This window comes from Colias philodice, chromosome 15 (genome assembly GCF_061535455.1).
Source record: "Colias philodice isolate Cphi_HAF_F1 chromosome 15, ilColPhil1 Martin Lab GWU primary, whole genome shotgun sequence".
NCBI lineage: Eukaryota > Metazoa > Arthropoda > Insecta > Lepidoptera > Pieridae > Colias > Colias philodice.
The window spans coordinates 11,637,089-11,659,658 of NC_143100.1; the positions used below are offsets into that span (position 1 = coordinate 11,637,089).

Sequence of the window (22,570 nt, forward strand, 5' to 3'; positions counted from 1 at the left end):
TTCCAGAAGCCTTTTCAATCTCATATCAACGGATTCCAATTGCGTGACGTCATCATTCATTCATCGATATAAAAGAAGTTAACCAACAAATCTCACAGTATTTAATTTAAACAATGAAACGATTTCAACAATAGCTCTCGTTCAATGCAAAAGTTTAATACATCATTTGTGACGTCAGCTGGTAAATGAATGAACGAATGAAGATCTGAATGGATTGATGGACGAATGAACTGAACTATTTGCAGTAGGATCTGCATAAGACCTTTCAATGGTTCTAAAATTCGTTGTGACTGTGGGTTTAAAATACGGAATGAACTGCTGTTGCTTCTTTTGTATGATCATTGTTGATGTTGGCTATTTAAATTGTGTGGTAACTTCGTTTATTTTGTATTTCATTTTGTGAATGACGAATGTTTTCTTTATTTTCAGAGTTTATTTTATTTGATCTATTTTTGAAGTGGAACTTCTTTATCGGGGTTGGAATAAATTTAGTGTAACATTTTTCCGTTACGCGTGACATTTTTCCGTTACGCACCATCTTTTTCTTATCCCTACCACGCGTGATTCGACGTATTTCTGTAAAGTTGCACATAGTAAGTAAATTATTTAAAAAAAATAAGGCCATAAAGAAGTTTCACTTCTTACGTGTGTACACTAGTACACGCACATTTTTTTATAATCTGTTGTGTTACTTATTGTTATAATATATATTCATTCTTTATGTCTCATATAATTTGTCCTAAATTGGTAAGCGTAAGTAAGCTCAAGGTAGTCGTGTAAAAGCTATGAAACAATGTTTTGCTTGGTTTACAGCCTCAATAATTATAGTCAGTTAAGTGTGCAAGTTATATTTAGATGAATTAATATAATTTGGTTTCATGTTTATAGTGTTACAATAAAAAAAAATATTAGTACAAAATTCACGATTTCAAATACATGGTTCAATTTTTCAACTAACATAATGGAGTACCTACCGTAAAAGCTAGTTTATTATATTTTTCGGGTAAGTTGCAATAAAAAGCCATTACCGATTTAAGGCAGGTGTTCCACTGCACTCGATTAGCGTAAAGCGAGCCACGTGCTGGAAGCAAGCGATAAATGACGAGCGGTTAGTCTTAGTGTGTATTTTAGCTTAGTCAGATTACAGAGTTTTAGGTTGATATCCATCACAATTTGAGATAAACTCCTTATTTGGTCGTAGTCCGTACGTAGGTGCACCAATTGCACATGACATCGACCGATCAACATAAAATTTAATACACAATGCCTTCATCATGCTTTCAATGATAATTAATATGAGGACAGGAAAACTGCATTCACGCAATTACTCAACATCAGATATCAATCCATATTATTTTAATCCCACGTCACATTCTGGAGTATAATATATTGAGTTAAATGCGTATAAATAAAAAAGAGTGTGTGTGCCGAGCACACGTGTCAGAAGTGAAACTTATTTGGCAAGATATTTGATTAAGACATGATAATATAAAATTTCAAGGTCGCGTCATGGCAATACCCATGACGCGACTTTGAAATTTTATTCTCAACGCGCCTACAGTACTTCACTTCAAAAAATCTTTAATTTGTGACAATTTTTTCCAAAAAATTCTGTGAAGCACATTACGCTATTCTCAGCCTAGGTCAAGCCATATCTGGCCATAACTTATTTCAAATCGTATCCACATAACGGCCCAGTCACACAGGCTGCCAATAAAATACAGCACAACAAACGTCCAGGTGCCGCAATAACTGTAAATCAGTATAAAAATACCGCTCCATTTGATCTTTATGTTCTGTTTTAAGGTATTAAAGTTGTGTTAGGTATTAGAAGCCATCTTATGGAGCTTATTTACAAGAGGAGGAAGAGGAATCCCTAACTAATCGAATGAATGGTGGTTAATCCCCAAACTTTGTATTACCACTTTACCTGATAGAGAAGGGGGTTGTCTACTCATCATGGTGAAAACAACTGGCTTCAATTCAATATATATTTATATAATAGATATTGTTCATAAATAAATAAATCAGTCTAAAAATACCGCTCCATTTGATCTCTATATTTTGTAGTTTGAAGGTATTTTAGGTAAGGTAGGTTCCGGTAATAAGTGTTATTACCGGAAATCAATCTTATTTGGCTTATTTACACATGGAAGTAAAGGACCAAGGATCTTATTTAGGTTACAATGCATGCAAATGAACTCGAAGAGTCTATCGATTAAGTTATGATTATAATTTGTATTACCTAATATTGAGTAGGTTAAAACAACAGATCAGCCCCTAGGCTAGCCCCTAATATATTTGTAGATAAATGACAATATAATGTGGAAAAGATAATTGCACAATTCAGCAATGCAGTTGCTACAACAGATGATAATATTATGACGTGTTTAGAAGACGGTAACATATCCAATATATTATTATAGTAGACGTGTGTATAGATCAGTCTTCTTTACTCGCAACTCGTAGAATCTTTATCAATCTTTACCGGGTGCCGAACCCAATTCCGCGCGGTTGTAACAAGCAACCACAGAACACCATATTGACCTTATTTGGAAAGAGTAGGCGAATATACAATATGAAACAAAAGAAGAATAAAAGTATCACACGTCACGTCTTTTCTTAAAGTTACCCAATCGTTATAAGGTAAATTACAATATGAATTTTTAAGATATCAAAAGTGTACCTTTAACAGAGTTATTGTTAAAGATAAATAATAACGTTTGTTTCAGTAAAGGACTTGTCAGCCTAAGGGTAGGTCTGAAGATAGAATATTAAGCCTCTTTTTAATATTTTTGAATACAGATGAAGGCTTAGGTCGATTCCAAAGTTATAATAGCTTTGTGAAATAGCTAAATTGTTGAGTAAAATTAATAAGCTTTATTCTTTTAACAGTCTGCTACAAACCTTTTTCGTGTAATTCAAATTGAGGTTTTTGGAATCTAAATACATGCCCAGACTTTGCTATGATTGAAATCTAAATAAATTCTTAGATTACATAGTATAATTAATATAATAATATGTATAAAGAACTGTCAATCGGTTAATTCGATTTCGATTTTATCTATCTAACATACAAACATACAAGCATACACACAATCATACTTGTCGTTAATTAAACTAAATCTAATAAACTAATATCAATTATTGATAACTAAACTAATATCAATTATTGATAACAAAAAATAATAACTTATATTTGTTACTCTTAAATGAAGTAGGAAATTTAAGAAAATTAATCTTTCAAAGCCGCTCTCTCACACCAACATAACTATAACGAACTATAACATAACTATAACGCAACTATAACGCAACTAGTTTTACACCAAAATCATTTGTCCTATTTCAAATCAATTTGAAACACGGAGGGCGTCACGCATGGAGAAGCCATCGTGTCACGTCACTCTGTGTCATTTGTCACGCGCAGGATAAAAAGTTTTTGGTCTGCTTACATCGTTACATTGCTTTTTATGTTTATTTGTATTACGTTGTCTGTGTACATTTGGTAAATATATGAAATTATTGCTACATAACTGATAATATCGATCTCGATTATAGAGTATAATTATGCAATTAAACGAACTTACCCGGAGTGATTATGATTATCTATAACTTCAGGCCCGAGACAATATTTATTACACGTCCGATAGAGTATAATTGGCTTTGTCTCCTGGCTTTTTACCACGTGATAATATGTGTTCACACAATTAATATCCTTAGCTATTTAACTACTTAGGCTTTTGTTTTTGCGATAACAGGTAAAGCTCTTTATTTTTTAACGATATGTATCTATTTAATGAAAGCCGCTATCAATTATGTACCGTAAAATGCTCTTTTGTTTTTCCATAACTTGTCATTATTAGAACATTTTTACAAAAAACAAAAGCACAATTATTTACTCAAGTACGTTATCTTTCGAGTGCCACATCCATTCGAATAATGGACAATGTTATTAATGAGTTCATGTGAATATTTTATAAACACCTTGAACCTATCGACTGACAATAGATTCAAGATAATTAACGAAATGCTATGGATTTGTATTTTTTGTCAGCAAATAAATATTTTATGAGCAAGCTCAGCGTGACATGTCATTAAGCAATGGAATTATTTATGTGAGATGGTATCTAATAAAATAAGGTAATTTTATGTATGGACGTTGGTAAATGTGAACACAAGAATTGCTGAACGGTTGTGGGTGAAATTTTGATTGCTGAAAATCGTTCTGCAATTTTTTTATATATATTTTGTTTGATATTTCATAGTTGTGTCCCCATGATGATTTGGTCTCAAGCGGGTTTATATAAATTATCGCAATAAAATGGGGATAAATTAAATCTCTGAAGTAATTCCTCAAAACAAGTAGTACCTACGTAAGTTTGTTCAAGGACAACCTCCAACGCTATTAATTTTGCCGAAGCTCGAAGTTAGTATTTGAATAAAATTTAAAGATATACATTATACAATTCCGGAAACCAGTTATTCATGCAAAAAGAAAAGGAACTACTACTCAAACAGAATAAAATTGACAATAGGTATAAGAAGAAAATACAATCCTATCTAAACATATAAAATACTAGCTTTCCGCCCGCGGCTTCGCCCGCGTTTTCAAAGAAAAACACGTTCCCGTAGGATTTCCGGGATAAAACCTATCCTATGTCCTTTCTCGGGTATCAAAATATCTCTATACCAAATTTCATGCAAATTGGTTCAGTAGTTAAGGCGTGATTGAGTAACAGACAGACAGACAGAGTTACTTTCGCATTTATAATATTAGTATGGATATAATATCTTAAGTCCTGTATTTCATAAAAACAATTTTCTTTAACTGCCACAGCGCATTATGCATGTAAAATAAACATAAGTTTGTATTTAGTCTGCATTTAACGGAAAATATGAGCACTTAATAATACAAAAGGAAATTGAAATAATTGCCTCGTACAGTCTTAGCGAACCATTCATTCTTATAATAGCTTTCTAATAATGAAAAATAGATAATAACGGTGTAGCTGCACTCAATGCTTCAATGTTGAAAGGTTTCAACTATTTTCTATTGTAGATATGTTTTGATTCTATTTTAAAGTTTCGTTTTGTTATTATTTACTATCGTGCCTTAGATCAGACTAAAGGTGTTATTGCAATTAAAATGTTCTAAATTTGAAATCTATACTAATATTATGGAGCTGAAGAGTTTGTTTGTTTGAACGCGCTAATTTCAGGAACTACTGGTCCGATTTGAAAAATTCTTTCAGTGTTAGATAGCCTATTCATCGAGGAAGGCTATAGGCTGTATATCATCACGCTAAGACCAACGGGAGCGGAGCAATGCGGGTGAAACCGCGCGGCACAGCTAGTATTAAAATAGTTATTAAACAGTATCACTCCGGTATAAACAAAATCGAACAGTGACACTTTTTCTATTTAAATATAGCTGCTATAACCATTTCCGATATCGAACCCAGAACATTGCAATTGTTGAAACAATGCATTTTGGACCACCTCCTTGGTACAGTGGTTACGAGACTAACAAAAAATGTATGTCTGTTAGGTCACAGAAGGGTGATCATAATGTACTTGTAAGTATAGAAAATCATATATCATGTACTACAGCGCCCATATAATACCTACTTGAAATAACTTTTTACGTATAGGCGCTTATGAATGCTTAAACATTTCGGTATTGTGTGAATAAAGCTCTATTTTGAGGTAAAATAATAAAATTTTATCTCTAAATAATATTTCAAAACTAGTTTTGTTTGCAAAATGAGAACAATATCAAATTCTAGCAATAATAATTATAGTAAATACTATTTTAAAATAAATCAGTGCTAGCCAAGCTATTTTTGAATACTGCTTCATGAATTATTTATTTCAGTATAAGGGCTTTTTGGTTACAAATAGATCGGGTAAAGTTTTATACATTATTTAGATTAAATGTTATAAATAGTTAGAGCAACTATTAATATGAGATACCCTATTTTATTACAAAAATATTCAATCTAATTTATGGATGTAAAATGTGTTTAAAATAACTTATATTCACGTATTTTTCATTAGATTGTGTATTTCTATAAGTATGTTACAAAACTCAAACTCAAATATTTATTTATTCAATTAAAAAATTTCTTCTTATAGAAGCACTTTTGAATCGGAAAGAAAAGTAAAATATAATTTTATAACTTGTATATTATATTATAACTACCTATCTACAACAGCACTTTAAAAAAAAAGTTAAACAGTACTCCACGGAACCCAAACAAATACAATTTTTCCTCATTACCCATACTACAGTTTCTATACAAGCTTAATACATCATTAGCAATTATCCGTTAATTAACAACACAATTGATACCGGAACAATGCAAACTAACGAGAAATAGATAATGACACTTTGTAATGAATGAACGAACGAACAAGAGTGTCATCGTGTTGGAGAGATCCATTTTTCAAACGTCATTCCATCGGTCTCATTCCTAGAGCATATTTCAGGACCAGCTGAATGCCTGTAAATAGTGACGTCATTGTTTCAATGAAAAATGCATTGTATTTTTTGTAATTAAATATTGTACAATGGCAAATGAAGTTTTGTAGAATGAGTTGATGAAAATAATATAATATAAGTACATGCTTGCTACAGTTTCGCCCGTTAGTTGAAAATTTTAATTTTCGTATGAGTTCTTTCGAGGATTACTGTCTCTCAACATAAGTTAGAAAGTTTACCTCTTTATGATATTAGTATTTATGACAAAATTCAACGATGATATAACCTTGTCTTTGTAGGTATTTATCTTGATAACTTAATGTTAATATGTTTTGCTTGAAAATAGATTTATAGCTAGATTTACAATTAATGCTACTATTTAACTAATCAACGAGTCTGGAATGAGTTTTTTTCACATTTTCAGTTAAGTGCTTATATTAGGTGTTACAGCCACTTCTAAAAAGGAACGTCGTGTTTGTCTATCTGTAACTTTATCACTTTTAAATCGTTCAACAGATATTTGCACATAATACAGATGGGATAGGATAAAAATGGATTCTAAAATTATTAACACTATGCATTGCAAATAGCCTTTGTCATTTTTTTTTGATCAATCAACTAAAACATCCCGCCTCGTGTTCAATTTCTATTATTTAAAAATTTAATCTTAAATACCTAATTTAACTTTATATTTTGAATATTCCTTAATCACGAGAAAAACTTAAAATTTAATCTTAACTATATATTTTGAATATTCCTTCATGCTGAGAAAATCTTCACTATTTTTCTTCTAACCTCAAATACGGGTGACGCTGCATAGCCCGTGTTCACGAACAAGTTAGGATAGACAGTATTACCAGCTATTCAAAGCTTGCGAACTCGAACATTGTTTCAAGACTACGGAACCACGTTTACGAACTTAAATTATATACCTCAGGCATTTCACCTTCATGTTAAGTTTTAAATTGGTTTCGTCGACCGCTGTCTTCGCTAATGAAACCGCGCTAGCGTGTTATATTTTGTGGATATGAATTTGTAATTTTATTGGTAGTTTAAATTTTTGACGTGACAACGTCTTAAACTGACATGACTCATGCGGCGTTACCTCGCTCAGAGGCGTTCCATGTAAAGCTTGAAGTGCAAGCGAGAGCGCGTAACGAGCGACAAAGAAGCACAATCGGACGTTGTCACGTTCAACTATCGTCAGTAAACCGACTTTACAGACAACCAATTTTTTTAATTATTGGTGGGAATAGCAGTTGGACTGGATTTGTAAAATTTAATGATACCTTTCGTCGTCTTGATTAATTGCATATATTTTTCGTATATCGAATTTAATTTGCTTTTGCATATTCGATTGAAGCTTTAGATTTAGCTAAGCTTTAGAGAAAAGCTACACGAAATATCGATTAGTGAATAAACGTAAAATAAATTCAGTGTAACTTTGAGTTCTGTTCACAGTTCTATTCATATAATATTAGAAGTAAGTATAATAGTGTGTTGCCGCAACAAAATCGAGTGGAACGGAACGTTACTACTGCGTCATCGCGGCATCACGTCACCGCACCGTACGATTGGCCGCGGATGACCCTATCACTACCACTTCTACTTGCCACACAACCACCGAGCAGTACACTCCCTCGTTCTAAAAATTCATTGTTCTAACGTACCCTGTAATTTTGAGTATTAAATTTTATACGCGCAAATTTACTTCGTCTTCTTTCGCCACCCAAAATCCAACGACCAGTATGCTACATAGTGAAAAAAGTATGTTTAAATGCAGGATCTACATTACTTTTTTTATTATTTCCCAGATTAACATTTACATAATATAAAAACACGTATCTACGTGATGTCCACACCGCATACTATAATGTAACAGGAATATAATATTCATGCTCAAAATAAGCTGTCGTTCATTGAATTCTGATGAAACAAATATTTGATTTGCATTTTAGTTATTATAATTCTATTATTTTCGGTTCGTGCAAACGAATTTAATCATGCACTCAGCCAAATCAATCGGAAAATGTAAATTCTAAATTAAATTTCACACGTAATTTTGTTTTAATGTGATTGTATCACATTCATCATTATTTTTTGTAATATCTTTTCGTATGATCGATTTTAATTTCACCTGCATTCCACTGCACTTGTCGCGATAAAACAAATTAAAAAAACTACATAAGTTGAAAAAAAAATACGTTCGTAAAGACTTCTAACTGCTTAGGAAAATAACACAATTTAGGTATATCAATAATTTTCATGTAAGTAGAGTGGCAAAATTATTGTGCCTTACAATTTTAAATGCATATTATTAGACTCAGTTGTAGAAAACACGTAGGTAACTAATAAAATTAATTCCCCTCATATCACCCGATGTCTCCAAACTGATATGAACGAAAATATAATCAATACTCATAAAATATGTAAGCGACAAAACTTTTAACAGACATAATAACATTACATCGAAGTGTGACGTCATTGGACAGTGTAATTAACCTTAAAATGCTTTCATGATGGTAACAAACACATTCATATAAAACTCAAGAATATTGTAAACTTAATTTTTGACTGACCGGTTGGCTTGGTTGGTAGAGGCCCTGCCTTCCAAGCCATAGGTCGTGGGTTCGATTCCCACCCGGGGCAAATATTTGTGTGATGAACATAGATATTATGTACTCTGTGTCTGGGTGTTAATCCTTACTAATATTATAAATGCGAAAGTAACTCTGTCTGTCTGTCTGTTACTCAATCACGCCTAAACTACTGAAACAATTTGCATGAAATTTGGTATGGAGATATTTTGATACCCGAGAAAGGACATAGGCTACCTTTTACTGCGAAATATGTACCACGGGCGAAGCCGGGGCGGACCACTAGTTATCTATATAAGTGTTTATTTAAAATTATATATGTATGTTTATCAGCCATCAGCTGGTGTCTATAACACAAGCGAAAGCTTAGTATGGGATCAGATCGTGCCGTGTGTGAAGTTTGTCCTGAAATTTAAAATTAATAAAGAAAGAAAATAAAGTGTATTTTTAATTTGTCTATGACAGAGTTAACCTTAAACCTACCATAGACAAGACATTTCCACAATACGCCCTGAAAAACTGATCTGACTGATTAAATTGACCAGTGCAGATCCCTACTAATATTATAAATGCGAAAGTAACTCTGTCCGTCTGTCTGTCTGTTACGTTTTCCCGCATAAACCTCTTAACCGATTTAGATGAAATTTGGCACAGACAATATTTAGACCCTGAGAAAGAATATAGGCTACCTTTTATCAAAACACCACGCGAGCGAAGCCGTGGGCGGAAGCTAGTTCATTATAAATTAACAATACAGACCATTATACTTTACAATGCCTCTCCGCCTATAAAACTTCTTCCATGGACAAATCAAATTCCATGATACGCCCAAAAACTTACATTAAGAAGTTATAATACTACGGCTATTCTACAAAGTATACGTATCATCTCAACCTACACAGTACATTCTAAATATGTTACAGTACTACAATTAATCTACAAAGTATACCATCTAAACCCACCTAACCATAGACAAATCTAATAAGTACTATACCTAGCACATAATATAATATTATGTATAACCTAACCACAGACATATCTAATACCTAACACGTATAAATATAATCAATGACCGGCTGAAGTTTCATCGAGGACAGTGGACACCGCTGGCTGATTGCTTTTTAATAGCTTCGTGCCAGATATCGTTGAACACCAATCAGCGCTCTTTTATCTTTTCTCACACTTTGATGACTTGTCTGGCTTGTGTTGATTTTATTAGTGTATCGTGTGAGTTTGTCATGGTATTTCTTCAGAGTTTGTATATTACTGTGGTTATGTTTAGGAATATTCAGTCGCGGTCTTTGGGCGGAGGAAGTTGGGCATTCATTGCATGGCATGCAATACAGTATTAATATAACAATGGCAAATTCATAAACATATAAGATAAAGCCTAATATGTATGGGCTTATCATTTTGATTATAGGAAATATCACCCGAATACAATTTTTCAGCTTCTTCTCTTTATATTACGTGAATAGTTAATTTGGGTTAAGTCGTAAAAACTTAAAAATTTTGCAATATTGAATGTCGTATGATTTGCATATAACTACGATAATACTATTCCGAAAACAGAAGCGATTTCCCACAAAATAATGATCCAATTTAATATTTCCGCGGAAGTCGCGTGATCCTCGTTCCTAAACTGTCAGTATTGCTATTAATATTGTAAAAAATAACGTGTCGCTGTCGTGTCGTGCCGTCTGCGCTTAGTTGCATGTCGGATTGTCGTGCGGTATAAATAATACATGGTATTCGAATGACATGTGCCAATCATGTTATCTTTACACGTATTTGCTTTTAATCGTTTGTTCCAATGGCCGTTTCGTGTTTGTTAATAGATTTGAATAAAAAAATTCGGGTTTTTTATTGCTGTTTAGAATATTGGAATAAATATTTTTATTTTAATAGGGCAATTAGAGGGGCAGATACAACCTATTTTAGTTTTACAAATCGATTTAATGTAATATAAATAAAAGCGTGTAAAATGAGATTTTTTTATTTTAACTAATGTTATCAAAATTAATTAAAGCAGATTTTTTTGTAGATAAATATTTATTTTAGCAATCCATTGCTGAAAAGTTTCAGCCTTAGTTTTATAAAAATATACCCTTTATACATATATAATACTGGACTACATTTGTTTGATGCCTGATTGCGTGATTGTTTTATAATGCTCATACAAATTTCCATTAATACAAACACCAATTTATATCCTATATAATTGTATTTACATTTCAAATATTTAAACCAACTTTTATACTAAGTTTCAAGTAAAACATATAAAGCATGAAACGCCTTACCATCTTACACGTACGAGCTGGTAAAAAGTACACTTCAAGGAAGGCAAAATGAAACGCGTTCACGGAGTTTTATAAAGAATTTTTCACGCACGGCGCGGTAAATTGCCGGGAAAAAGGTCTTAGTATGTAGTTTACTTACCCAGAATAACGTTAGAAATCTACGTAGGTAGGGTGCGCGTTCATTTAGCATGTTTGATAGCGTTCAAAGCGTGTTTTATGTGTGAGTTAGCTTGAATTAATATAACATTAAAAGATGTTCAGTTATAATTTTCGAATAAAATATAATGTAGACCATTAATCTATTTAAGATTTTTAAGATTATTTTCTTCCTCTATTTAAATAAGCAATTTGACATAGGTAGTGAAGCTTAAAAAGAATGTATAATCCCCTATCTCTAATTTCGTGGTGACGATTTCACCTGCAAAAATAAATACGTTTTTTCTTGTTACAGATTAAACTACGCACTCGCGGGTCTCCGGCCGTGGTGGTGGCACACATGCAACGTCGTTCTACACGCGGCGTGTTGCGCGCTCGTCGCCCGCGCGTGCGTCACCATCGCCCGGTTGCAACGCCCGTTTGCGGCGCTCGCTGCTCTGCTATTTGCTGTCCATCCTGTACATACTGAAGCGGTAATTATATAAATATCTGGAAGTGATTGTGGTACACATGTAAGGTCTTTCTACACGCGGCGTGTTGCGAGCTCGTCGCCCGGGCGTGCGTCACGATCGCGCGGTTGCGACGCCCGTTTACGGTGCTCGCTGCTCTGCTATTTGCTGTCCATCCTGTACATACTGAACAGGTAGTTAAAAAATAATATCTAATTATTATTAAATGGATTTATATAGGGCTAAGAAATTATCTTAAAATTTGCGCAACAATTTTTTTTTATAGAGACAACATGCCATGTCCATTAAAAGGTCGTCCTTATATTTTAATGCTTCATTTCATTCATTGTATAACTTTAAAAATATTAAGTCCTACACAGTTTCGACTGTAATTAATCGAATTTCTCACATAAATTTATTTTCAGGTCCCGTTATATTATTATAAGTTAGGAATTTTATAATAAATTTTCATGTCAGTACAAAATATATTGTCTGTGGCAGCTGTCATGCGAATGTTTATTTTTTTTAAATAACCGCGCGAAAAATATTATAACGTTCGCCTTGGCGGCAAATTATAATTTATTTTATTTTTCGTTACTCTTTTATTAAAATCTAAACATTTTCTCTCCTTAATAATATATTGTTTTTATTTACAGCAGATTTTAATATTAATTCACTATTATTGTGTAATTAAGAGCGATGATTTATTACCTTATTCACTTTTTATAGAATGTTTTAGGTACTTATCTAATTTTAAAGTATTTTTTTTGTTTTGTTTTTCTTGTTCTGAAGTTTATTGGTTTTTTTCTACAGGTAGCAGGAGTAGTGGGGCGAGCAGATGTGCTGGCGTGTATATTTTTTCTATCCTCATTATTGGTGTATCATAGGTAAGTTTATATGTGACTTTTTAGTCAGCAATAATTATTGATTGATGTAATTGAATCGTACTTTTATTATATTCTATAAAAAGAGCTCTTTAATTCCTTTAAAGCTATTCTTGAACTAAATTCGTAATGTCTAATTTTACGCGAGCAATAAATACGAATTCTGCTCCGTGACCAAGCTTACTATAACACTGCACTTTTATCGCGCGTTTAAAATACGTTTAAAAGTCCTTTAGGTACTTAATTACTCAATATTTTATTAATTATAAAATATTTTACGAAACAATGTAACCATGTATCATTTTCAACAGAACTATGAAAGCGTTTTTCAATTAATATTTAATGCATTGATCGGACTTTTAGCTCCACTTTCCGATAATAACCATAAATGGTAGCCTGAACTCCATTTACAATTTGCCTATATTCCAACGTGATTGAATGAAATAATAGCGGTCTAATTTTAAAATCGTAGGGAAAAATAATGGGTCCGAATTGTTCGAATGCGGAAAAATTGTAAGGCGGCGTTTTATTTATATTTTTGTAGATATTTTTTGCGATTTTTAATGTATGGTAAATTGTTTTATGATTCATTGCATTACTTTAATACGGATTTAGGAATTTTCCTATTATATTAGGGATATTTATCAACAGAATAAACACTACAAAAAAGACCAAAACAATTTGTTGATAAAAAAAAGAAGTGTTCACTGAAATATATCCACCAAGCAGTTAATTTGCACAATATTAATCAGTTGGCACGTTTAATAGAGCAAACCAATAATAAATATGAATATTAAAATTTACATTAAAATCGTAATATGTACTTACGCCATTAGTATTCGCATGCAACTTGGTGACATTTTTTAAATATTTTGATCTTAGTAAAGTTAAATATTTTTAGAGAGTGACTTTTAAAATAATAGACAATACAATTGGTATAGTAGACCTGCAGTATTTTTAATGTTCAAACTCAATCTCAAATTCAACCATTTCTTCTAGACCTACAAGTAATAAGAAGAGTGTATGGCTGAGTGTGGTTCTCGGAGGTCTCAGTATGCTGGCCAAGGAGACGGGCATCACTATCCTCGTACTGAACCTAGTTATTGACTTCTACCGATGTTGGCCTTTTGTTAAAAGGTATGTATTGTTTAATTTGTTTTATGTTTTACTAGATTTCCGCCCGCGGCTTCGCCCGCGTTTTCAAAGGAAAACCCGCATAGTTCCCGTTCCCGTGGGATTTCCGGGATAAAACCTATCCTATGTGTTAATCCAAGTTACCCTCTATATGTGTGCTAAATTTCATTGTAATCGGTTCAGTAGTTTTTACGTGAAAGAGTAACAAACATCCATACATCCATACATCCATACATCCATACATCCATACATCCATACATCCATACATCCTTACAAACTTTCGCCTTTATAATAGATATTAGATTAAGAATATTAAGATGTAAGTAAGTACCCTTTTAAATAGTAATGACGATGGTCTACTTATATTTTACATAATAACTACACGATTTTTTTAGAAACACAGTACAAATGAGTACGTCATGATTATCACCATAATATATAGCACCGCTTTTTAATGCTTCACTTTTAAGCAATTATTGTTATATTTAAGAAATATAATATAACTGCGAGTTATAATAATAAAAATAGTATCATGTCGCTATGATACAGTCGATATATACATTGAAATTCCATATTCAACAAATTACATACCTACGTAGATCAGGAGAAACCTGGGACCATAGCTACTACCCTGAGGCACACCGTACAAGATAATTACCCCCGAATATATTTAAAGAAAGTCTTAACTTGCTTAAGGTAGAGCTCAGTGAGATGAAAGGAAACCTATTTTAATATTTTAATGGAATATTATATAAATTACCTACTCACTACATCGTTTCAAGAAAATTTACATTTCACATGAAAGGCTGGCTTATTAATTATTTAATGGAAATTTCGCCGCCTTTTGCTCAATTCCTTTAATAAGATACAAGACGCTTCCCATGTCATGTTATAATTATTGATATTTTATTAAGAAATAATTACTTCTTTGAAGCTATTCATTTAGATTTTCGCAGAGATTTATTCTAGTACAAATCTGTTCCATGAAACTTACACACAAAACATAATTTTGATGTCTGCTTATTGATATAACATAAAGAGATTCGCAGAATTTCCCGCGAAGACTGAGTAATGTTTATTCTAACGTAAAAAAAATAGAAGCGAGAAAATATATTTGAAAAACATATTGTAAATAAAATGAATTGTACTGTAATTAATGATTATTAAGATATTATTTTCAAATTCCATTAGAAATTACAAAACCCTATTACTAAGCATTCTTTCGCTGGCGATATTATAAGCTTCGAAACGTCGATAATGAATCAATCACGTTTGAAATCTTTAATATCTAAATCATAAACTATTATTGTCCCAGAGCTTTTTGCGCTTCTCTAAAACTGTTTAACTAATTTGGTAACGTTTTTTAACATCCGAATTATAACATTATCACCAAAGATACAATTAATAGTCACTTAGTTACAATTAAACTAAAATAATAATAATTATATAACAGATATAGCAATAAATACCAGTGTTTTTACACCTCACGATATAAATTAAACTCATACGATTCGGCACGTAATTATTTATTGAATTCTGGTGATTTACAGTTTTAATGTGTATTTTGTGAGTGAGAGAATTTTGTACTGAAATAATGCTCATTATTGGTTGTTATGTATGAGATAATATTATGTGTTATGAGATAATGTGTAGGTATATTATGTGGATATTAATAATATTAACTAGCTGACGCCCGCGACGTTATCCGTGTTTATTTCTTTGGCTATTTCTTACATAAAACTAGACATTGTATTTTGTCATTCACACGACTGTCTGACTAGATAGAGAGGCATAAATTATTTTTACCATTTGGAATATTTAAATGTGAAAAGGTCTAGCGGAATCGCAGTCGCAGGTTCAAATCCTGCCTCACAATAAAAGGTTTAACATTCTTATTTTTTGACGTGACAACGTCTTAAATTAGGTTGCGACTGGGAGTCACTTATGAAAAAGTGTAGCGCTCGGTAACGTTACGATGAGTCACCGAACGAGAGAGAGGCCCGCCGAATGCCTTGCGTCTCTCTCCCACTCAACTATGATCGAGAAAAAGACGTTGTCACGTAAAATCTTCGCCCGTAAAACCGACTTTACAGGCAACCATTTTTTTTTTTCATAATTATGTCTATATCTCCTTGTGTTTTGCGTATTTATTTATGCAAAAATAAAAATTATGTTTAAAATAGAAGGTTTATTATTGTACTTTATTCTTAGTGTTTTGCTCCTGGAATTGAAATAATAAATATCTCAAGTTGCCTATGAAAGACGCCAACGTTGTTAGAAAATGCATTATAAGTTCTTATATTATATTATTATACAATATACATCTCAAGAACAAGTCTGTCTAAAAATAACTTGCATCAAAGAAATAAGATGAGGGTTATTTATTTTAATTTATGATCATGACCTTTCTTATTTTTGAACTGAAAATTCTTTAGGCGCGTTGAGAGTAAAATTTCAAGGTTGCGTCATGTGAATTCCATCACGTCATGGAGTAAGACGACGATTTTGGTATCTTTGAATCTCGCCAAAGAAGTTTCGCTTCTGACGCGTGTGCTCGGCACACACGCTTTTTTTACACAAAATAATATTACAAGTAATACTAATATCTTTACACAGATCAATATGTACATTGAAGATCGAGAAGAAATGTGCAGGGCTGTCAATCAGGACAATTAAGATAGTGGTGTCTCTAGCCCTATTGATAAGCGTTAGGTTGGCTCTTTTGCAAGGAACCTGGCCAGTTTTTTCACCACAAGACAACCCCGCTGCGTTCCATCCAAGTTTTTTTGTGAGGTAAGATTGTTGTATTGTTTTTGGCACTTAATATTTTAATTGATAAGTCGTATCCGTTTACTTCGTTGCCTATCAATAAAGATTACTGAGAATTGGTTTTAGGAATGTTTGCGAAATATCACTCTGCTGAGTAAAAATTACTGAAAATTATCAATTAGAAAATATAGCATTGCTTTTCATTCAGAACTTTTCAGTAGTATTGGCGGGAAAGAGTAACGTGAATCCTCACAGCTTGCATTTCATAGTAAACATACCTAATTAAACTAGCAGTACTAAATTGAAATTTTAACTAAAACTCCCAAAAATAAATGAATAAATGATGAACTTTAATGATAATCTCCCTTATCTGTTCAATGTGAAGTTTATACCCTTCTGTCGCAGTAAAAATCACAATTATATCCCATAATGACTAAATAATACATTTTCCATTGAAAACTTGCTTTACTTGGCACTAATTTAACCCCCATTGTATCGTTGCCAACTCCTAACTCGGTCCAAATTTGTTTTCTATTGTAAGATCCTGGATAAAGTTTGCGTTACCGTCAATGAGTTTGAATGAAATTTCAAATTTATTTGAGCGATTCCATTATTTTGGGAAATACGTCTTTAACCCAATACAATTTAGAAGTTTTGGAATAGCATGGAAGTCGAGGCACATTGACTTCCATGGCAATATTAATTTATTTTCCCTTGATTAGAAATTAATTTTATTGATGAAAAAAATAAATAGAATATACTATTTATTATCTATCTATGTATTGATAATCTAAATATATCTTTCGTTGTATTGTTTATCCAGAGTTTTCGAACATTATGCAGCGTATGTGGTCACAGGCACACTTTAAGGACACACATAATATGCAATATGCTCTAAACACACACACAAAACAATTATGTATGTTGGTAGTTATGAGAACATTGTTTTGTACTTATTCCACGCATTCTAGCGGATTCTTATTATGCATACAAAAACTCTAAATTGCAATTCCATTGGGGCAACAATACTAAGTAACTTACCTCATATTCTATAGAGAGGTTATTCAGTTCAAAGGCTTGCCCTCAGGTGCTTTTAGCATTGTAACTTTAGTATGCATTTCGACTAATATGAGCGTTACACTATAATATTATCATGTTACCTTTAATTGAAAGTTGTTACTGTTTAAATGTATTTCACTAAAATAACAATTGACCGCCTCCTTGGTACAGTGGTTGACGCGTGAGCGTAGAGCCGAGGGGTCCTGGGTTCGATTCCCGGTGGAGACGAAGAAAAAAAAATGTCTCGGTCTGGCAGGACACAGAAGGCTGATCACCTACTTGTCCCTAAAGAAAATCGATCAGTGAAACAGATGTATGAATAATGCATCTGCCCCTTACCCCACTACGGGGACACGGGACTTCACTTACTTACTTAAAATAACAATTGAAGAATCTCTTATTATTCGGCCTTCATCAACCCAATCCCTAAACAAGGAAAATTTATTAAAATAACCAGATAAACATGATATTTTTCATGTGTTATTACAGACTAGACCTTGGTATTGTAATTTAAATCTTAAAACATTGCACAATGAATACATTTTCAATTAAAATAACCTTATTGTCATAGTCTTTTATAAATAATAATAACCTTTTAACCCAGAGCCTAATAAGACTCATTTCCAGACTCATGACGTTCTGCTACCTGGCTGCTTTCAACTGGTGGCTGCTCCTCTGCCCCTGGACGCTCAGCCACGACTGGCAGATGGGGTCCGTGCCGCTCATCACGAGTGGCTGGGATCCGAGGAACCTTCTCACGTGTGCGGCGTTTGGGATCCTGCTGTTACTGGGATATAGGTGCTTGACGGATTTGGAGGTACGTATTTCGTTTTAGATGTGGTGATTTTTTTACAGGGATGAAAATTTTTAAAAGTTTATGTACATCTGACAAAGTAAACGAATTCTTAATAACAAACATCAGAATCTGCGTAAAAAATAATTTAGAAACTTTACAATAGCGTAAATTTGGAACTATGTACCTATATGAATTATTAAGAATCTTAACATTAGATTATTGTGTAATAACTGTTATAATATAATTAAATATACGACCATTGTTAATATATTTTTATGTTCTTTTCTCAGCGATATTAAACGTAACATAATATCTAAAGAAGAAATTGCTTTTTACTACAAATTGAATATAGTTCTTAGCTATCTAATTTGTCCGGCTTACGCTTTAGAAATTTTTTTTCCTTCACTATTAGATAAAAACTTTTTTACTGCCATTTAATTTCTTATGTTTCATGGTATAAATATATACTAATATTATTAAGTTGAAGATTCTATTTGTTTGCTTGAACACGCTAATCTCAGCAACAACTGGTCAGATTTGAAAAATTATTTTAGTGTTAGATAGCCTATTTATTGAGGATGGCTATAGGCTACCATAACATCACGCTGAGACGAAGCATAGAAATGCGGGTAAAACCGCGTGGCACAGATAGCAATAAATTTAAATAATTTGGAAAATCCAAAAGTGCACGCCTCATAATTTTTTTTTAATAAATATTTATTAATTATTATTTTTGTTTATTTAATAACAATTAAACCACATCGAATCAGACCCTGAAAAATGAAAGGGTTCTATTCCTGAGCATACTCAAGCGTAAGAGAAAAAAAAAGACTCGATTAGTAAAGTATTTCGGTCGCTATCGTGTTAACAAGAAAAAGGATCCGCACATACAGACACACGGACGTCCAAGACAGAACTTTTTTAAACTGTTTTTTAACTAGTTTAAATAACAAAAATGACATCAAAAATATCATGAACGTTAAAAATAGTGTTTTTTCTTAATATGTGTGTGTATGTATTATCTTACAAGTGCAATGTATGATACATAAAGACATTTTAAGTTTGAAAAATCAGGTGTTTTGCGCGAATTGACAGTAGTACCCACCTCAACGCTTCGCTTATGAGGCGTGCAATAGCATATGAAGGAATTTATATGAAACACAAATATTTATTTGGCCAAAAGTAATTGCCTGAATACGACCTCTGAAAGGGTACCCTTCATATTTGCTCGAATTAATAATGTTGATTGATGTTTAATCTTTTTTACGAGTATTCGGGGTTTTTATTTTAAGTCTTATGTGTATGACAACTCATTTATAACGCTAATGAGTTTTATTTTTAGGCTACGCTCATTCAAGCCTCTTAATGTCCATTTACTTTGATGTTTTTTAAGCTATTGCATAGCTTCTATCGCGGGCCTTGAGCGCGGGGACCGAATCCAGAAATTCCGTAACGAAAAAACCTCACGCTCCCCACTCCGACGGGCGTGGAGGTGTGGCTTGAAGGCATAGCATGAAATAGCTTTACCGCGGTAGTTCCGGAGTGCCACACGCCTTTTTTTTATGTGTCTATGTGTTACATTTATAATTGTTATCTATCTTTCTTATGTTTTCTAAATAAGTGATAAATTCATTGCAGTTATTATAAAAGTATATGACTTAACAAGCTTACGGTACTATTTATCGTAAATCCAAATGTATTGATTCAAGAAAAATGAATATACTAATATTACTGAAACTATGCCATTCATACTAATATTATAAATGCGAAAGTAACTCTGTCTGTCTGTCTGTTACTCAATCACGCCTTAACTACTGAATCAATTTTCATGAAATTTGGTATGGAGATATTTTGATACTCGAGAAAGGACATAGGATAGGTTTTATCCCGGAAATCCTACGGGAACGGGTTTTTCTTTGAAAACGCGGGCGAAGCCGCGGGCGGAAAGCTAGTATGACATAATTCTCAAATCCGATATATTCTATGTATTTGATAATAATACGTTTATACAATGTGTCTCGTTATGATAAACTATGCTTAAGGTGAATGAGGGTTAATGCAATAAAATTCCATTATACGGTAGAATAAATTGATGGATAATGTGTCAAATTTTAAATTAATGTTGCTTCTTTAACTGGAAATATCTGATACCTTATTTTAATCAAAATATTTTATTGAGTCTCTTTTAAATACGGTTGTTTGTAGGTTTATGTATATCTGCATGTGTCTATGATTCTCCGAAAGGAAAAATAAATTTTAGTTCTGGAAATAGTCTTTAAACAATTATTAGTGGAAACGGAATATATTGAGACGACATCCCTGTAATTAGAAAATGTGCTATATTTTTTGTAATATATAGTTAATTATATATTATGTTAAATTCTTAGTTAAATTTAAATAAACTTTCGAATGCCTGTGAATACCAATACCAAAGATAACCAATATTCTTGACCCCAGGTACAAAGGCACACGCCAGCCGTGGTGGGTCTTCTGTTGCTGGTCATACCGTTCGTACCAGCTAGCAACTTACTGGTCACCGTTGGTTTTGTGATCGCTGAACGAGTGCTGTATATACCTAGGTAAAGTTAATCAACTTATATTCATATATTTTAAAATTAGTTATCAGAGTAGGTACATACTAAACTGTCGAATAGATTTTGAGTTACGGTGCTTTTCACTGGCGGAAATGGATTCAGCCAATATACGTGTTTTTTATTTGGAAGAATGCGTGTCATGGGTGCGTGCTATGTGCAGAACGGAGTCTACTTACATCATAGATTTTCGCAGCAGAGCTACTTATCACATCTTTGGAGGAAAAGCGTACTTGTAGAGGTGTCAAAAGGGACTCGAAATAGTTCGTGTAAATATACGGCGCTGGTCGTCTCGATTTTATCTATACTAATATTATAAAGTTGAATAGTTTGTTTGTTTTAACGCGCTAATCTCGGGAACTAAGACCAACACGAGTGAAGCATTGCGGGTAAAACCGCGGAACACAGCTAGTTTCTGATATAATAACACGCAAAAACTATTGAAAGAAAGAAAGAAAACGTTTATTTAATGGCCTCACAAGTACATAATGAATTAATACAATACTTATATGCTACAATACTACTACAATACTTAAAAATACACAATAAGACTATATTTACTCATAAGAAAGTTTATCTACAGCGTGGGTAGCGTAATAATAACGGCGTACGGCGTCCAACTGATGTGGACGAAGGCGGGCTGGCGCGCGCTGCTCGTGGTGGGGCTGGCGGCGCTGGCGGCGAGCGGGGCCGCGCGCACGCTCCGCCGCAACGCCGACTGGCGCGACCGCCACACTCTGCTGCGGTAACACGTCATTGCGATAATCGTGTAATCAAACATAAGAAAAAATTAATGAATACAATAATGGGTCATGTAGAACATAGTCCACCGCCGGCGGGAGTTTAATCCGCACTCGGAATTTCGCTTAAATCATAGCATGATGATAATCAATGGACAGGATACTGAAAAGCCTTTAGTGCCATAAAAGAAGTAATAATAGATATAAAAAGTAATAAGAGAAAAGTAGGAAAATCTAACTGAAAGAACGTGCGAAATCACCACCTGTTATTGATCATATCAGATCACCAAATTGTCACCATGTTATATTTTTACCTGTAAGAACACATAAATCTTAAAATGTAAAATTTATAAAACTCAGTAGAGAACTCATCACAAGAAGAAATTCGAACTCAACAAATGATAAATGGGACATAATTTGAATATTATTTACCTTTGGATATTTAAATTTAGATTTCAGAAAAGTAAGTTTCGAGAAAGCTTCCAGTGTTTAAACCATTAGATGCTAAGTGACGAATTTTTAACACTTAAAATACTTGACAAATGTGACGTTCAAATTTTAACGATAAATCATTTATTCCAATATGCACTCTACCAGATAATGCAATGTTGATT

At 32.9% G+C, this 22,570-nt stretch overlaps 1 protein-coding gene across 1 annotated transcript in view; it reads left to right on the forward strand.

The window, feature by feature from the left end:
• LOC149482521 (protein O-mannosyl-transferase TMTC1-like) overlaps positions 1-22,570 on the forward strand; it is a 136,001-nt gene that overhangs the window by 105,195 nt on the left and 8,236 nt on the right. The window contains exons 3-9 of the mRNA XM_089704326.1: positions 11,830-12,007; positions 12,797-12,870; positions 13,867-14,004; positions 16,618-16,794; positions 18,457-18,646; positions 21,083-21,204; positions 21,800-21,961. Coding sequence (XP_089560452.1) covers positions 11,830-12,007; positions 12,797-12,870; positions 13,867-14,004; positions 16,618-16,794; positions 18,457-18,646; positions 21,083-21,204; positions 21,800-21,961 — 1,041 coding nt within the window. The remainder of the gene's footprint in view (positions 1-11,829; positions 12,008-12,796; positions 12,871-13,866; positions 14,005-16,617; positions 16,795-18,456; positions 18,647-21,082; positions 21,205-21,799; positions 21,962-22,570) is intronic.